Below are 17673 nucleotides of genomic sequence, written 5' to 3'. Positions count from 1 at the left end.
GTGTTCTGTCTCTCTCTTAAACGTTCATCTATACGAGAGATGAACGAAATTAAATCTTCTAAATTCTCAGGGAGTTCCCTAGTAGCAACCTCATCAAGGATTACATCAGATAGACCATTCAAAAATACATCCATATACGCCGGCTCGTTCCACTTGACTTCTGACGCCAGAGACCTGAACTCTAGTGCATAATCCACAAGTGTTCGGTTCTCCTGTCTCAGGCGCAACAGTAATCTGGCTGCATTAACCTTTCTACCTGGAGGGTCAAATGTTCTTCTAAAAGCAGCTACAAATGCGTTATAGTTATATACTAATGGGTTATCGTTCTCCCATAGTGGATTGGCCCATCTCAGAGCCTTCTCAATAAGTAGGGTGATAATAAATCCTACCTTTGCCCTATCTGTAGGATAAGAGCGAGGTTGCAATTCAAAATGGATACTAATTTGGTTTAAAAAACCACGACACTTCTCAGGCGCCCCACCATAGCGTACTGGGGGGGTAATGCGAGAAGAAGCACCCACTGTGGCTACCTCTAACCCTGAACTGACAGGAGAAATAGGGGTATTATGTATCTCCTCTGGTGGGTTATTGGCACGAGATAATAGTGCCTGTAGCGCAAGTGCCATCTGATCCATTCTGTGATCCATGGCTTCAAACCTAGGATCAGGGGAAGCAAGCTGACTGTTTGTACTTGCAGGATCCATTGGCCCTGTCGTAATGTCAGGATCGGGACAGGGATCCAACACGCAGCGTACAAACAGTAGCCAGATACGTATACCGGACCTTAGAATGGCCGAACTAACGTAAGTAGTACTGAGAGAATAGTCAAAGACAAGCCGAGGTCGAGGGTAACAGAAGGCAGGAGAGCGAGAGACAAGCCGAATCAAGGATACAGAGGTAAGCAGAGTAGAATAAGCAAGCCGGGTCAAAACCAAAGGGAATAAGCAGAACACAAGCACTGAGTGACTAGAACAAGCTAGAACCACGACAGGGCAATGAGCTGACAAGAGAAGCTCCATTAAATACCCTGTTCCGAAAAGTAACCACGCCTCTGAGGCGTCCTGATTGGTCCTGCAGCAATTGACTGACAGGTCGTTCCGGTAGTCTCCTGACGACTTCCGGACGTGATGCTGTAAAAGGCAGTCACTCCCTCGTGGCCGGCTTTGCACGACCGGATAGACCGCGAGGAAGGAAGCCATCAGACCGTCCGGATGAAGGAACTGCTAAGTCTCTACCTCTTTCGGAGGTAGAGACCACAGGTACCCTGACACCGTTCACCGTTCGCGAACGGAAAATTTTATGTTCGCGACATCACTACTCACAGACAGACACACCAGATTTACTGTTCATGCATTCCCAGGACAATTGCACCCCACTAGTGTTTTCCTTACAAACATAATACAGTTGCTATTTCTTCAATGACATTACACAGTCTCACCTTAAATAAACACTAAAGATTTACTGAAAATACAAAAACCCTTTTCTTACATATGCTAAGTTCTCTCTCCAAGCAGATATCACACTATTAGATGCTGGTCACACTAAAATATGCTTTCTTCACATACAATTGATCAACCATACACATGAAAACACCACCATTATTTACTCACAACCATCACAGTCATATCACCGATACATACACGCTATTCCTTAATTCATAAATCCATAAGTACAGTCGCATACTTTTTTAATCCAATCCTTTTTCTATTCTAACTCTCTATTTGATGTGTCTCCAACTTACATGTACTTCTCTCCTTATTCAATCTCCATCAAAAGTACAGTTTATTCCTCCTGTACTTTAAAGTTCCTACTCATTCAAAGTTTCTTTACCAATCGTAATCCTTTTTCAAGTCCCCTATCAATTGAAATTGAAATCCTGCGATTCATAATTATCCTTCAGTTCCCCTTATTTTCAATTCCCCTGCTTATTGCACTTTTTACTTCTCCTCTCCTTTGGTCTTTTTAATTTTCCTGGTATTCCTATTCTCAGCTTCCATTGGTCTTCTTTAAACAACTTGTTAACTGGTATAAACCAAAGTCTCCAATAATAAAATATAAAGTTATTCTCTGGGCCACCAAAGGCTGTAAAGATAGACTTGGCTTGCTTTTATTGTAATATATAATCTGACTCTTTCACTACATACAAGTAATCACTATATTTACTGTGAAATGTTTGAGTTTAAAACACTAGTTTAAATTGGCTGTAGAGAAAATAAATCCTTACTATGAACTATCCTATTAATGGGTTGGTTCTCGATCAACCATTTTCACTAACAGAGATATATAACCTGCAATGGATTCTATAAATCGCTGAATGGTCTTCAGGGAATTTGTAATTGTCTTTATATTGCTGTATGAGATACATAAAAAAACATTATATTTGACCTATTGAAAGGATATCATTACCTACTAAAAATTGATGTGCAAGTGCTATGCTCTCTTTCATCAAAAACAACTCTTCTACTTTATAGACAGCTTTGTGTATTTTTTTCTATATATTTTAGTTTTTTACTAAACAGCTTAAAGGCTGTCTGGTTGAGTCTTATTCTACTAGAACTGTTTATAGCTATAGAAACATTATTCAATATTCAAGAATCTGTCTAATTTTGATGTTATTATTGTAATTCTGATGTGGGCTAGGGTAGAAAAAAGGAAAAGAGCTGATGTAAAGCTACATTCCTAGTTGAGCACACTTCCCCCTTCCCGCCCCCACCCCTGCCTTTTCATTTTTATATTTTGGACGTTTTTGGAAATATTAGAGTCAAAATAGAATCTCAGAATTCAGACCTGCGTTTTATTTATAGCAGGCAGCAGCGGAAAACCCTCCAAAGGCATAACATCTATAAAACTAGAAACGTGGACAATTTGAATGGAAAGCGAGGTCTTTTCAAAATGCCATTCGATCACTCTTTTCTGCCAGAATTTAGCAGTAATATTTGTTCCTGTGTTTTACACACACGTATTCACAGTACTGCTGTTTGTCTACTACATTAAAGAGTGTAGATTTTTGTTTATGTGTTGTTTTTTGCTACACGCCTCAAAATAGTAATAATTTATCCCATGACCAGATTTCTGACGGATCCTTCATATTCCTCAAATTTGTACTCTTGCGCATGCCTGAGCAGGGGCGATCTATAAGCCCCATTTTGTAATCAGACGCACACTCCCTGACAGTCACACACTCTCACTGAAAGACACACACACTCACAGATTTGAAACACATACTCACTGACAGACACACTGACACACACTCTCAATGACAGACACAAAATCTGAATAATTTGAAACACACACTGACAGACACACTCACTGATTTAAACACAGTCACTGACAGACACAATGACACACTCACTAATAGACACATTGACACACACTCAATGACAGACACACTAAAACAGACTCACTGACACACTCACTAATAGACACATTGACACACACTCAATGACAGACACACTAAAACAGACTCACTGACAGACACACACACACACTCACTGATTTGGAACTCACTCACTTACAGACAGAAACACACACACTCACTGATTTGAAACACATTCACTGACAGACAGACACACACTGACGACACACTCACTGACAAACACACTGACAAGCACATGCATACATTTACACATACTTGTACACACACTCACAAATTAATTTTATTTCTTGTTGTTTTATTTTATTTTTTTAGGCACACCAGCCTCCTTACTAGGCTGGGCTGAGCTGTCACACATTTATACATAAGTGTATATAGGTGCGCTAATTAATGATGTTGTATTATTTTGTTAAAAAAAATATTCTTTGTTATGTAATTCCCTTACATTTTTTTATTTAATTATTTATAAAATATTTTACCAGGGAGGATACATTGAGATTTCTCTACTTTTCAAGTATGTCCTAGATCCACAAACATTGCATTGTTACAATTGGGTACAATATAATATGACAAATACAGAAGCAATATTAATATACAACAGATATACAAAATTTAGCATAGAAAACGAAATAAATATATAATCAACCATGACAGGTGCATTCTATTTTAAAATATGTAGAGAGGAATCTCTTAAAGAATTTTAGGCAAGGAGTTTTTTTAAAGTGTGTGGGAGGTCATTCCATAATTTCGGTGCTCTGTAGGAAAATGAGGATCAAGTCACTTTCTTTTTGTATTGAAGGAGACTAAATAAAGTGCTGGTACTGGATTAGAGGTTGTAGGTGGTGGGAACAGCTGGGGAGAGCATTCTACTCAGGTAGGGTGGGAGCTTCCCAGTAAAGCTCTTAAACACACGGCTGGAAAGATGAAGGGTGCGTCTGGATTCCAGCAATAGCCAGTTTAGCTCTTTTAACATGTTACAATGGTGGGTCCTGTAATTACATTGTAGCACAAAGTGGCAGAATGAGTTATACAATGTATTAAGTTTATTAAGGTGGATTTGCAGTGCAGGTGCATATACTACATCCCCAATATCAATGATTGGTATTAGCATTTGCTGTACAAACATTTCTTTTACCATGGAGCTTAGGCAGGATTTGTTTCAGTATAGGGCACCTAGTTTTGGATAAAGTTTTGATGAGAGTTTTGCAATGTGGAGGCCAAAAGATAGATTGGGGTCTAGCAACATGCCTAAGTATTTTAAGGAATGGACTGCGGTCAGTTAGTTATTGGATTTGTTCTGATGCATAGATGGGAAATTTGCAATTTGTGTAATTTAAAAACTGTTCCAAAGATCATTGTGACAGTTTTGTCAGTGTTTAGGAAGAGTTTGTTTTTTACGATTTACTTTTCTACCTCTGTGAACTGATCTTGGAGCACAGTCCCAAGGTGCGGTAGATTTTGGTTTGCTTGCATAGATTACTGTGCCATCTGTGTACAAGTGTATATTTGAGGCTTTGCAGATGTTAGATAGATTGTTTACAAACAATATGAATAGTAGGGAGCTTAGTATGGAGTCTTGGGGAACACCACACGTGACTGGGAGAGGGAGGGAGTCGCTATCAGAACTTGACACATATTGCGATCAATCCGATACATATGATTAAAACCAGGTTAGTGGATGATTACCAATACCTGAGTTTTTTGTGTTTTTGTAGTAGAATGTCATTGTCTACTGTGCCAAGGGCCTTGGAAAAATCAAGGAAAAAGAGCTCCAGTTAGGTCTCCTTGTTCCATGCCAGTTTGGATGTCTTTGCAGACTTTTAAGAGGGCAGTTGTAGCTGAGTGATTCAGGTGGAAGCCTGATTGATCAGGGGTTAGAAAGTTTGATTGTTGGTAACACTCACATAGTTGCATATGAACGCACTTTTCCAAGATTTTTGACAATACAGGGAGCGATGATATTGGGCAATAACAAGAAACCAAAGTATTGTAGCCACGTTTGTGGATATGTACTACTCTTGCAGTCTTCCAAAGTTTGGGTATGTATCCAGATACCAAGGATCCATTGGTTAGGGTTGCGACAGGGTTGCAATTGCCGGCACACTGAGCTTCAACAGCATTGCTGGGATTTGATCAGCTCCATACTATTTCTTCATTTTTAGATTATTAATATGTTCATTTAAGACACTAATATGTACAGGTCTAAAATTTTACTTCTCTATATTGGGTATTTGCAAATCTAGTGGGGTCTGATCCACATTTGTAATTTCAGTATGCATGTCATGTATTAGCTTAGCAATCAGGGTGGTGGAGCATCCGACAAAATAATTATTAGAGGCATTTACTACATCTAAGGGGTGTTCTAGGGTTTGTACTCTGCCTTACTGAATTAGCACCTGCTTCAGGAGCTACCTAAGATGACCCGTCATCCACCTCCTAGACCCCACATGACAGGCCATCCTCATGGCACACCCATCTTCTGGCTCCTGGGCAGGGTACACACAGTGCACCCATCCAGAAATGGCCCTGTGCCTGAGAGTACAGCGCTGACATTGGCTCTTGGCAGCTGACTGGGAAATTGGGTGGTGAGGTGGTGACTGGGAAATACTCTGGTATTTTGGCATCTTGCCTATGGGACTAATACAGCTAATCCAATCTACACTATATATATATATATATATATATATATATATATATGGATTAGCTGTCTTTGCATCTTTTCCTAAATTGTGTTTCAAAGCTGTATATATATATATATATATATATATATATATATATATACAAAAAACAAATATGCTTGGCACTCACCCTATCTCAAAAATCAAGTTATAGATGCCTTGGTGCTATCCCACGTGTAGAAGATATATATGCAGAAATAAGGGAAGCACTCTCCGGTCTTCATAAAAAGTCCTTTAGTATTTTATTTCCAAATTTTCAAATAACGATCGACGTTTCGACCCCTCAGGGTCTTCCTCAAGATCAGTGTATCAATAAACATAAACCAAATATATAGCATAATCAATAATGTACTCACCAATCATGACTGAATCACCTCCCCTCCTCCGTGTAAACCCGGAAGTGAATTAGCGATCACGTGACTGCGTGACCCGTCGTGCTACGTGCGTGCTGACGTGTACATGTGTTGCTAGGAAACCCATATACAAAACATTTACAGAGTTATCTATCCCGAGCATTGTATAGATATGTGAATATATATCTATGTAGATTAGATGTGAATTATGAGAAATTATTTCTGCATATATATATATATATATATATATATATATATATATATATATACAGCAGTGAACCACTCATGGACAGCTGTTTCATTGTTAATGCAAATCATCAGCATGAGGTTGGTTACTGGCAAGCTTTGAGGCTTGGAGGTACTTGCGAAGCAACAACCAACATAGTTATGGTGGGTAAAAAATTGTGATTGAAAACCCTCATGCTGATGATTTGCATTAACAATGAAACAGCTGTCCATGAGTGGTTCACTGGCTTTGCATCTTTTCCCAAGTTGTGTTTCAAAGCAAACACAGACTCAAAGAAATCCATGTTTAAAATGGAATGAGGCAAAAATGTGATTTATTGTTAAACTAATTTGCATGTGCCCACCCAGAATCCTTTGCGGTAGTAACATCACTGCAAATTTGTGATTTATGTGGAAAAAGCAAGTCTTATGGCTTGACTGGTGTGCAGATTTTTGTTTAACATTGTATATATATATATATATATATATATATATATATATATATATATATATATATATATATACACACACACACACATACAGGATTTGCAAGTAACATGATTTCCAAAGGCTCCAACTGAGGTCCCTTAGTAATTGATATCTAACAATTGTGCATTATGCTAAAGCTATCAGATGGCTGGGTCTGCCTCTAGTAGCCTATTGTGACATGTTACACTTGTGAGGCATCTTCTTAAAGCACTTTGAGCCACAGTTTCTGAAGATCATTGCAAAACAAAGATATTAAAGAATGATTTGTGGGTGGTACACAATACCAGTGATATAACCTGCTCATCAGCTGTCACTAAGGAGTTAAATCAGATGATCCATATAAAGTGCACACGTAGGTTTTAAGATGAATGGTCACTTTCTCAATAGATTTTACACTTCATATCAACATTCATCAAACTTGCAATAGGTTTCATGGCTTTTCACTGAATGAAATAGATAAACTAAGTGATTTAGAAATGACTATCTATATTATAGTGAGAGAATCAATCTTAACTTGTTCCAAGTTTTGCCTGATTTTGTCTTTCTATATAACTTCCTCTCTCTTTCAAGGTAGATTATGGTTTTGGCAGCTATAGGATAGGAGGTGGAAGAGAGATCTTTGGTAATTCAGGTTTTGTCCCCCGTGCCTCAGATTTCTGCTGTGTTAAAAGTAAAACAATTCATGCTTTGCAAAACTAAGGGCACAAAGTACAGGTAGCTCAGACAAATGTAAGTCATGCTGTTCAAGCTCTGTAGGTGAAAGTCAAATTTAATGTACAGTAAATAAGTTAATGGAGAGCAAACATACATTGTTCCATGTTATGCTTTAATCACCATCCTATATAGGAACAATATCTGCATACTATTCCAATAGCATAGACAGAACACATGTAGAGAAAGACAAAAAACATAAGGACTCTGTTCGTTTTTGGTACCGGTGACCTTGGGGATTATTACCTACACATTGTTTGGAACTGTACACAACTGCAGATATGCACAATGTAAGTGCAAGTAGCTGATTTGGAGGCATTCTTCTACACAACTATAGCCTTAGCTTGACTATTATATGCTGACATTTATTATTTGCTTTTCATGCCACTAAAATTCACTGTTTAGAGAATGACCCTTCTCAAAATAAAAAGAGCAAAAATCTGGCTCACTTTTATTATCAGTATGGCTATGTTAAAATAATTCCCCAGGACTAGTAACTAAAATTTAAACTTTGAGATATTTGCTTGGACATTTAACATTTTCAGGGTTATTTACTAACGTGGGAAATCGGAGTAAATTCACAACTAATTCTAGATCTTTGGTCAGAGTAGCTGGACCGCGAGCAGAGCTGACTTTAGTTTTTCAGTTGGACTATTTTAACCTTCAATTTGAAATTCACTTTGAACTCATCTTGAATTCTTACTTTAGTGAAAATCCGGTTTATATCACATGGCCAAATTGGTCTAATTCTCCAATTCACTAAAGTGAGAATTCAAAAGTGAATCCAAAGTGAGTTTCAAATTTAGGCCAAAGTAGCCAATCAGGAAACATACCTGACTTAGAGAATTTTCCCAGTTCTGATATTTTGGCCTGAAATTTTAAATTCAGTTTGAATGTAATAGGAATTCTCACTTTAGTGACTAACCCTGCTGGTCATCTAGGTTTCTGTTTCCGTTGTATTGGCATAAACATTGCAGTTACTCAGTGAATTACCCACAGTCCACATGTACTAAATAACTATTGTTTTCACCACAATTCACTGTTTCTGGGTTTTATACACGTCACCGGGAAATACAGAGAATTGAAAAGGAAAACACATTTTAAACTAAAATAAGTGAAACGAAAAATAAATCTCCAAGTCAGCTTGTTTTCCAAAATGTTAAATTCCCGTATTAATTCCTCACAATTCATGGTGTTGTCAGTAACCCAAATAGTGTCTGAACACCAATGTCATGTCTAGAATTTGATAACCCCATGACTACTTTAATAGCAGTCCCTCTGTATCCCCTGGGTACTGGAATTTAACTCCTTTTATTGTTTTATTAATATTTTACAGCTAATGTAACCTTCCCACATTTATCTCACACCTCTGTCACTCAAAGGGTTAATTGATTTAGGTCTCCCTATCTAATTAGTAATCTCAATGCCTCCAGCTGCCTGTTATCTGTTTATGTATCTAACTTGTATCTGTCTTGGGCCTCCTACCTCCTTCACTGTGTGTAGATCTGTATCTGCTACAAACCCATCTGTAATAGAGACGTTTCTGCATAACATGAATACTCTGTGTTGGGGAACTAATTTGGATCCTAATTTGGGAGGACATTACAGAGGCTGCAGCATCCTACATAGGTCTGAATGCATTACCAGTTCATGATCTTCATTCTGTCTCCCCGACACTTTATAAAGGGCAGGCACACCTCTCACTGTTTTTAGTCAATGTATACAGCAGCTGCCTCATCCTTGCACTCATTACAGCAGCGCTTGGGATTGCGGTAACAGGTTGTGCATTTCTGAAATAATTATCTCCCCTCAGCTTTTGTGCATGTAGCCAATTTTTTTCTTTGTTGTTTTTTTTCAGTAATTCCCCATTCTGCCTCCCTTTTTTTTCTGCTCTGGGACCATCAGGAGAATACAGAGTAATAAATGCACACACTCATCCCAACCCCAATTGGAAGCTGCTTTGGCCATTAACCCATTGAGTACCAGAATGTTGTGCAAAGCAAGGCATCAATGCCCACCTCCCTTTTCCTCTCAAATCTGGAACTGAGCTGGTTAATCCACAGAATCCCCCATTAGGTCAATGTATTCATCAATGCAATTTAACCATTGGAATGCCTAGACCGACTAGCACTGATTTCTAGTACTTTGCTGCACACTCTGGCACAGACAGTGTTAATGATGCTGGTTAATAAGAGACACCCAGGAATCACTAGCGTTAAATTAAGGTGCTGGGAAGTCTGTACAGTGTCTTATTGGACCATTGGGGCGTGTGATCCCCCAGCATTTAGACTCTGAGCCAACGGGAGCAAGTCTCTCTGCAGATTGCCAGTGACATTCAAAGAACGACCATGAGTTGGATCCAGTGAGGAAGTGGAACACGGCAGAGTTCTATTCAGGGTTCTAAAGGAGCCACACGGTTCTTAAGTGACCCACCAGGGATAAGGGGCACAGGGAGTGTCACATGGATACTTCTGCCACAGCTTACTAAGGATGAAAGCAGAGACAGTCACCTTATTCTCATCTTCCCTGGGTCCTAATGCTCCTCTCTCCCCCTGCTGAAGCTTCATCCCCCTAAATCCCTGCAAGAGAAGCCCCCCAGAGCCTATGTGATGTCACATCCGTTGCCCAGGTCTGAACACCTCTTCTAGCAGCTCTCCTCTCCACCTCCATCTCCTTCTCTTCTTCCTCCCAGGCTCTCCTCGCCTTCTACTGGGCAACAAACTTTGGCAGCTCCATCAGCACCAGGGACAGCGCAGGATGTGCAGCACAGAGCAGTGCTGATGAGCCGCCCAGACAGGGGAGCAGCATCATGCAGACTCCTAGCAGCCTCCTCCTCCTCCTCACTCTCCTGGCTCTGCTGGAGCCTTCCAAGGTACAGTAGAACCCTTGATAGCTGGGTCCACGCTCCTCCTTGCTGGCAGGTCCCCCTTGGTTCTAAGTGTTCTTATAATGTCAGTGTCCCTGCTATGCATACAGCCAGGGTCCATCCATCTCCTGTTCTGGGAAGCTGCTCATGTAGCACTGAACATTGCATGTGTCCTTATCACAGACAAGGGGCTCTATCTGGATCTTGACTTCAGTTTGGGGCAGTGGAATTCGTGTGCTTTTATTTATTTAGTGCACTAGAGGGATGCAGTGTGTGATCAGTCATTAAGTATAACTGGTCATTGCTTAGACTGCAGAGACAGAGAGAGCCTGGGAGGGAGGTAGCCAAGGATGCTATAAGTACTTCATTTATGATGTTTGCTCTGTAGGAGAGCCAGACTCTGTACAACCCAAATAACTTCCTATTGAAGGCAATACATAGCAAAGCAAAACTGCTCCTGACAACCAGCATTACCATGCTCTAATCTGTTTACTGCTCCAGGCTGGAGTCTGGCCAGGTCTTGCTGAATTTCACACCAAAGCAGAATGCCAACTAATTCCTGCTCTGAGCTCATTGATACTTTGTAAACCTTGCTATTTTGGTGTTTAGAGAGATAGCTGGCATTTCATTCAGATCATGGAGGCAGTCTGCAAACCACCACAAACCTCTGTGGGGATGCTGTAGGGATAGATTATGCTGGGTTCTTTCCTTGTGATGTGCAATTCTAATTATATCTTAATGAAGTGTAATAGGCTTGGCATTTGGAGTCAAAGATTCTCTCTTTAATGTCTAAGTAAATGCATTTTAGTCTTTGAGCTGCTAATCAGGAAACTGAGGCAGTTTTATTTTATTGGAATTAGTTTTAAGCAAAATGATGCAGTATTTGAATAAACAGCTAATTACTGCCCTCAATGCATACTACATTGTGTCTCATTTAATCAAACTATGGTACTATGATTATGAACATTTTGGAGACTAACATAAAAATCTTCTAGATGTAATTTAAGTGACCTGTTTTATATGGCACTATGGCAAACGTGTGTGTGTGTGTGTATATATGTGTATGTGTGTGTATGTATGTATGTATATATATATATATATATATATATATATATATATATGTATATATATATATATATATATATGTGTATATATATATATGTGTATATATATATATATATATATATATATATATATATATATATATATATATATATATATATATATATATATATAGTGTGTGTGTGTGTATGTATATATATATATATATATATATATATTGTGTGTGTGTGTGTGTGTGTGTGTGTGTATATACGCTCCACACTATATATATTAATAATAATAATAATAATAATAATAATAATAATAATAATTAATAATTATAAGATGTATCAACATTTTCAAATTTGTGTTTATGCATGGAATTATATTATGTTAACCATTTCAAGGCCAGCACTATTGTTTGGTGAGTTAAACACTATCCTCCAGAGAACATTTAAAGAACTACTTTGCGCTGATGTTGATATAAATATGTGCTGGTGTTTACCCTTCAAAAAGAGTTACTTGCTATATAGAACTGGAAGGCTGATGCATAATTTAGTAACTGAATGCCTAGCAAAGATACCCTTAGCTAGATCTTAAATTGACGGTGCTGTGAGGCTAAACTGCTTATTTGGGGAAGCACAGTTAGAATAAGTCATTGATTCTTTCCTCATACAAGCTCAAGGTTCACAAGTCCTTTGCACTTTTTTTCCCCTCCAAATCCCCTATTAGCCTGGGAGAGATATATACAGACGTGATTGCAAGAATGTCTCTTTTTCTATATCCTTTGTAGATATTTTGACAGCTAGGGGAATTGGGATTATGAAATATACCAAAAAAATGTTTATAGATTTGACAATGAAAATGCATTGGTGAGAAAGGTTAGAGAAAAGAAATCCCCTTTGAACAGATTATCATTTTACACTGTATACTATCAATATGTGTATTATTTGTAAATACAGACTACTCTTTGTCTACAGCATTGAGTACTAAGTTGGTCCTTTTTGCACTATTTTAATATAGTATATAATAAAGGTTCATGTGCACTGATAATAGGTAATGCTAGAAAACAGAAGAAATGATGGGCACACCCTTGAAAATATTTCTATTTGGGAAATGAAAAGGAAATATGCTAGCTTCACTTAACCCTGCATTACATACATAATTTCTTCCCGCCTCTGCCCACAAAGATTTCTAATCATACACAGAGTTCTCCTCTTATTTAGCCTTTGAAAATTTAAGGATTTAAGGACCATAGCTCTTATGATCCAGTGTAGCTGAGAGTGATGGTAGTTGATTTCCCATTGCTGTGCCTGGTGATTTACTATACAGGGTAAAATTCTATAACAGAATTTACTTAGAATTCATATCTATTGGACAATTCAAGCGACATTGTCTTTATTGAGCACAGTATGGTATCAGAAAAAACACAAATAAGAAATTTAGAATTGATAGCTGGAAACGAGATTTGGTTTTCAGTTCAGAATACATTGTTTAGTAAGCAACCCCCAATGATTCGACCCTGTGATTTTGTTATTGAGTTGGTCGTGCATGCTGGGACCTGCAGACCACTTTATCAGGAGTTCTAATAGTTGGATATCATTGTTCCATTATCTGTTGCACAAATAATATTACCAAAGAGATGATTTAGTCCTCGAAAGCCATGGGCCTACCAGAGTTCACTGGATTTCACTAAGAAGCAATCAGTCAATTAACAATACTTAGAATAGAATCGAACAAAATGTTTTGGTATTACTCTAGGAATTCTATTGTCAGTCTCTCCTGGAAATATTAAATGGATAAAAACTCACTGCCGATCTCTCTGTAATTAGCTGATCAGGCGATTATAATAGTCTACTCACAGAGGGGTTTTAAAACTGTTTGCATTAAAAAAGGCTGTGCATCTTTATAATTTCTTGAATGACGATAATATTACATGAAGAATTTTATCCAAATTTTTACGTTTGTCAACATGTTGATAATGCCATATTCATCTATCAATGGATTGAGAACAAAAGATTGGTCAAAGATAAACATGTTGCTTTATTTTATATATATATATATATATATATATATATATATATATATATATATATATATATATATATATGTGTGTGTGTGTGTGTGCAAATAATGTACTCTTCAAATATGCAGTGAATGTTGTCTTCATTTTACTTAGCAGTGTACATTAGATCCCACCACTATTTTGCAGTAGCAACAAAACACATTTGTCTTGACAGCAACTAACTCAAAAAGGTTGCTTAATAACATCAATTGGAACAGATCTGCTATCAGTCATTATGAGTTCCTGGGCAAATTTATAGGTGCCCCAATACGTTTGTCCCTTTCTGTCCCTGTCCATCTGTTCCTTCATCTACGTTTGCAACCTGTTCTATTTTCAGAGTCCTATGTCTTACTATTCCCTTTAGTCCCATACATTTTTTTTCCATATATTTCCTTCTGTGCTCCATATTGCTTTAATAGTATATGGGGTAATGCACTAAATTAAATTCGGGTGAATTCACAAGTGGATTCACCAAGCTATTTTACCAGGTCAGGTGTTTTTTTTTTGCAATTCCCTTGTCAATTCTACACAATGCCTGATTAATAATAGTATGTCCTCATTTAGCCCCGCTTGTAATTTGACCAACCTCTTCTCTTGTTTTTCTTCAATCTCTACAACAGTACTGGGTTTGTTTTTTAAAATTATTTTGGGTGAGTTTTCTTTCAAAGAGTACACATAACTGCGATACCAACAAAATCTAAACACACTGGGGTTTATTCACTAAACAGAAATGGCAACTAATTGATAGGTGAAGGACAGTCTATAGGCTAAAATAAAAAAACTGTGAGTTGGGGAGTTTTTTTTGTTTTTTTTTACTCCGCTTTTTTCATTATTTTTGCAATTTCGTTTTAGGTTTACGTCAATGTGATGGTGAGTGAATAAAAAAAAAAAATCGAACTATATGCTATATGCCATTACTGATATAATATTAACTGCTATAAAATAAATCATGCTCTGTCACGTAGGCTGACCGTCCAGCCTGCACACACATTAACAGATTTCAGTCCAGATGCAGAGAGTGTGGATTCTCTGTAATAGTCATTAATTACATTGTCTGCAAGTCGTTTTATACCCTGGAGGTGCACTGCTGCCTCACTCTTTCCCTGATGCTGAATTGTTGCTGTCATTGCTTGCATGCAGCCTGAAGGATCCATACAGTCAGTGACGTGTCTCACTGCATCTGGCTGCAGTGAGATGTTACAGGGTGGATTTATAGTATGAAAATAGAGATTTATTACTTTATTTCCATTGTGCAATCTGTAATGCACTGGAATAAGGATTATACACTACATGATTTCTAATTGACAAATGCATTCATTTACTTCCTCCATTCAACACTTCAGTTGCCTAGTTCAACCGCCCTCCCCGTCCCTTTATACTCTAGTCCCCACTTCATTTATTTCATATCTCTCTCTCTTCATTGTTTCATGCATTTTAATTTCCCCCCCATTTCACAATCCTAAATGCAATTCTTTTGTCTCTCACTTTTATTTCAGAGTTCTCTGATCTTTTACCCAACAGCAATTCACTTAAAAGATCTAGCTATAACCCTTTTTATTCTCCCCCTTTCACTACATTTGACCTAACTCAACCATTTCCCTGTCTCAACCCCTTCACAATCTCCACAACCTCCCATCCCTCTCCCCCATTCACTTCACAGCCCTTACAGGTTCCCATTCTTTTCTCTCCATTCACTGCACAGTCTTCACAGCATCCCATTCTTCTGCCCCATTTATTTATAGTGCAAACCTATCCAATGTCCAGGGCCAGTGCAACCACAAGGTGGCACAGATGGCAACCTATGGCACACAGACCATGGGGGTACCATCACACTGCACAGAGTTCCTCTTCCTGCCAGTCACTTCATGTAACATGGACGAACAGACCACGGTACATGATCTTCTTTGTCATATTCCCAGTCTGACAGGAGGAGCACACTGAGAGCTTCAAACAGCTTGATGTCAGACCTTGTAGAGGATACAGAAGAATTTCTACTATGGTGCGTCCGGACATGGTACATAGAGGGAAGTCAGCAGGCACCTGGGTGGAAGAGACACACACAAGAGGGGCTGGGGGAAAGAGACACAGAGAGGGATAGTAGGAGGGAGAAAGACACAGAGGGGCTGGGGGGAGAAAGAGGCAAAGAGGGGATGGGGATGAAAGATACACACAGAGAAGCTAAGGAAAAGGAAAAAGAGGAACATGATGGAGGACAAAAAACAAAGGGAGGAATTCAGAAATACACAAGTGGTGGAGTAAGAGAAACAAAAGTGACACACAAGGGGGAGTGGTAAGAGACACACAAGGGAAGTGTAAGATACACAAAGGGGAAAATGGTGTATATGATACACTAAAGTAGGTTAGACAAGCAAATGGGGGGATAAGAAAAACAAAATGGGGTAAAAAATCTAAGAGAAAAACAAGTGAATATGTGAGGGGGTGGGGGGGGGGATGCATCTTTACCTGCATTACCCAAAGTCCTTATGTCGGCCCAGCCAGTATCCATTTTGTATGTAAAGTAATGATTGGATGTAATATAAAATGTGACCCCTTTCCAAACCCTGTTTCACATTTTAGTCCCTCATGCTTTCTTTTTCTTTCAGCCATTTTACAACATATTCTCTTTCACAACTTTGATCTCATCTATGATCTTACTCTCCCATGAGTCCCTTTAACCCCTTAAGGACACATGACGTGTGTGACACGTCATGATTCCCTTTTATTCCAGAAGTTTGGTCCTTAAGGGGTTAAAGTCCCATTACATTACCTTCCCCCTAGTGATATATATATGATCACTTCCCTCCTAAAATTTCAGTCATAGTGTATAGCCACCTTTCTCATTTAGCAGTCCACAATAACATTTCACTTCCTTGCCTTTAATTAATCTCATTCACCTGCACATTCTGCCCTGGTTCTCATATTCCCATCTTAAGTGCCCTAATCGAACCCATGTTAGTAACCAGGTCACCGCATTATTGGTATGTGTTGTGAAGGATGTTGATCCATGCTGCAAAAAACATGGTGAAAAGCCACCTTCATATCTGGTAGGAAATAGGTATTCGCCTTGCAGCAGCCTAAAACAGGAGAAATCAAAGTGCTGAGAGGAAGCTCAAAATAAATGCCCACTGAATCTTAGGGCTGACAATGACTTCTCTGCTGACAATCCCACAGTATTTATATCACTGCAGAGAGTTTAATAGCACATGTGTATAGATAAAACAATTCTTTAACTGTGCTAAAATCCAGCAAAGCATGTGACCACTAGTCCGGCTCAAGACTCCAGTCACCCAGGGTCCCCACTGCTGTCCCATCTCTACTATGCTGTGATTGTATTAAAAACAAAGATAATAAATTTCACACAAAAAAAAACAAAACAATAAATGGGTGATACATGTGAGACTCTCTTAATTATCTAATAATCTTCTAATGTAAATGCTTTTTATGACTTCTTCACCTTCCTAAATTTTTAACTCTTATGTATTGGCAAGCACAGTTAACGTCCAAAAAAACTAATTTAACTAAACATCGATAGTGTTTTTTTTTTTTTTTTTCACACAATTACAAATAATATGTCATTACGTTCAGAAACGTTAACAGGGACTTCAAGCTGTCAGTTCAGCTTTATGATTTGTGTTGCCCTAAGCAAACAATATATTTGGTGACACTTACCCAAACTCTGAATATTTTTTGATTGGTTCCATTTGTAGCTGCGTCCTTGATTCACAACCAGCCCTGAACATAACATGTGATGTCCTAGATTGCTGCCTAAGTTGTTTAAAGTGGCAATGGTGTTTCCAAAAAGGTTTGTTTTTTTTTTCTGATAAAGGCTTTAGAATGTAATAGGAGAGTGCATCATGCCAGTTCATTATCAC

General features: G+C 38.3%; 1 protein-coding gene across 1 annotated transcript in view; it reads left to right on the top strand.

Moving 5' to 3' along the window:
- The first annotated feature begins 10139 nt into the window (after positions 1-10139).
- The window catches only part of OLFM3 (olfactomedin 3), a 193420-nt gene continuing 185886 nt past the window's right edge, over positions 10140-17673 (top strand). The window contains exon 1 of the mRNA XM_063428426.1: positions 10140-10701. Within this exon, the coding sequence (XP_063284496.1) occupies positions 10639-10701 (63 nt within the window). The 5' untranslated portion in view covers positions 10140-10638. The remainder of the gene's footprint in view (positions 10702-17673) is intronic.

This window comes from Pelobates fuscus, chromosome 7 (genome assembly GCF_036172605.1).
Source record: "Pelobates fuscus isolate aPelFus1 chromosome 7, aPelFus1.pri, whole genome shotgun sequence".
In the NCBI taxonomy this organism is placed as follows: domain Eukaryota; kingdom Metazoa; phylum Chordata; class Amphibia; order Anura; family Pelobatidae; genus Pelobates; species Pelobates fuscus.
The sequence above is the reverse complement of the archived record's forward strand: the minus strand, read 5'-3'. Positions and strand labels throughout refer to the sequence as shown.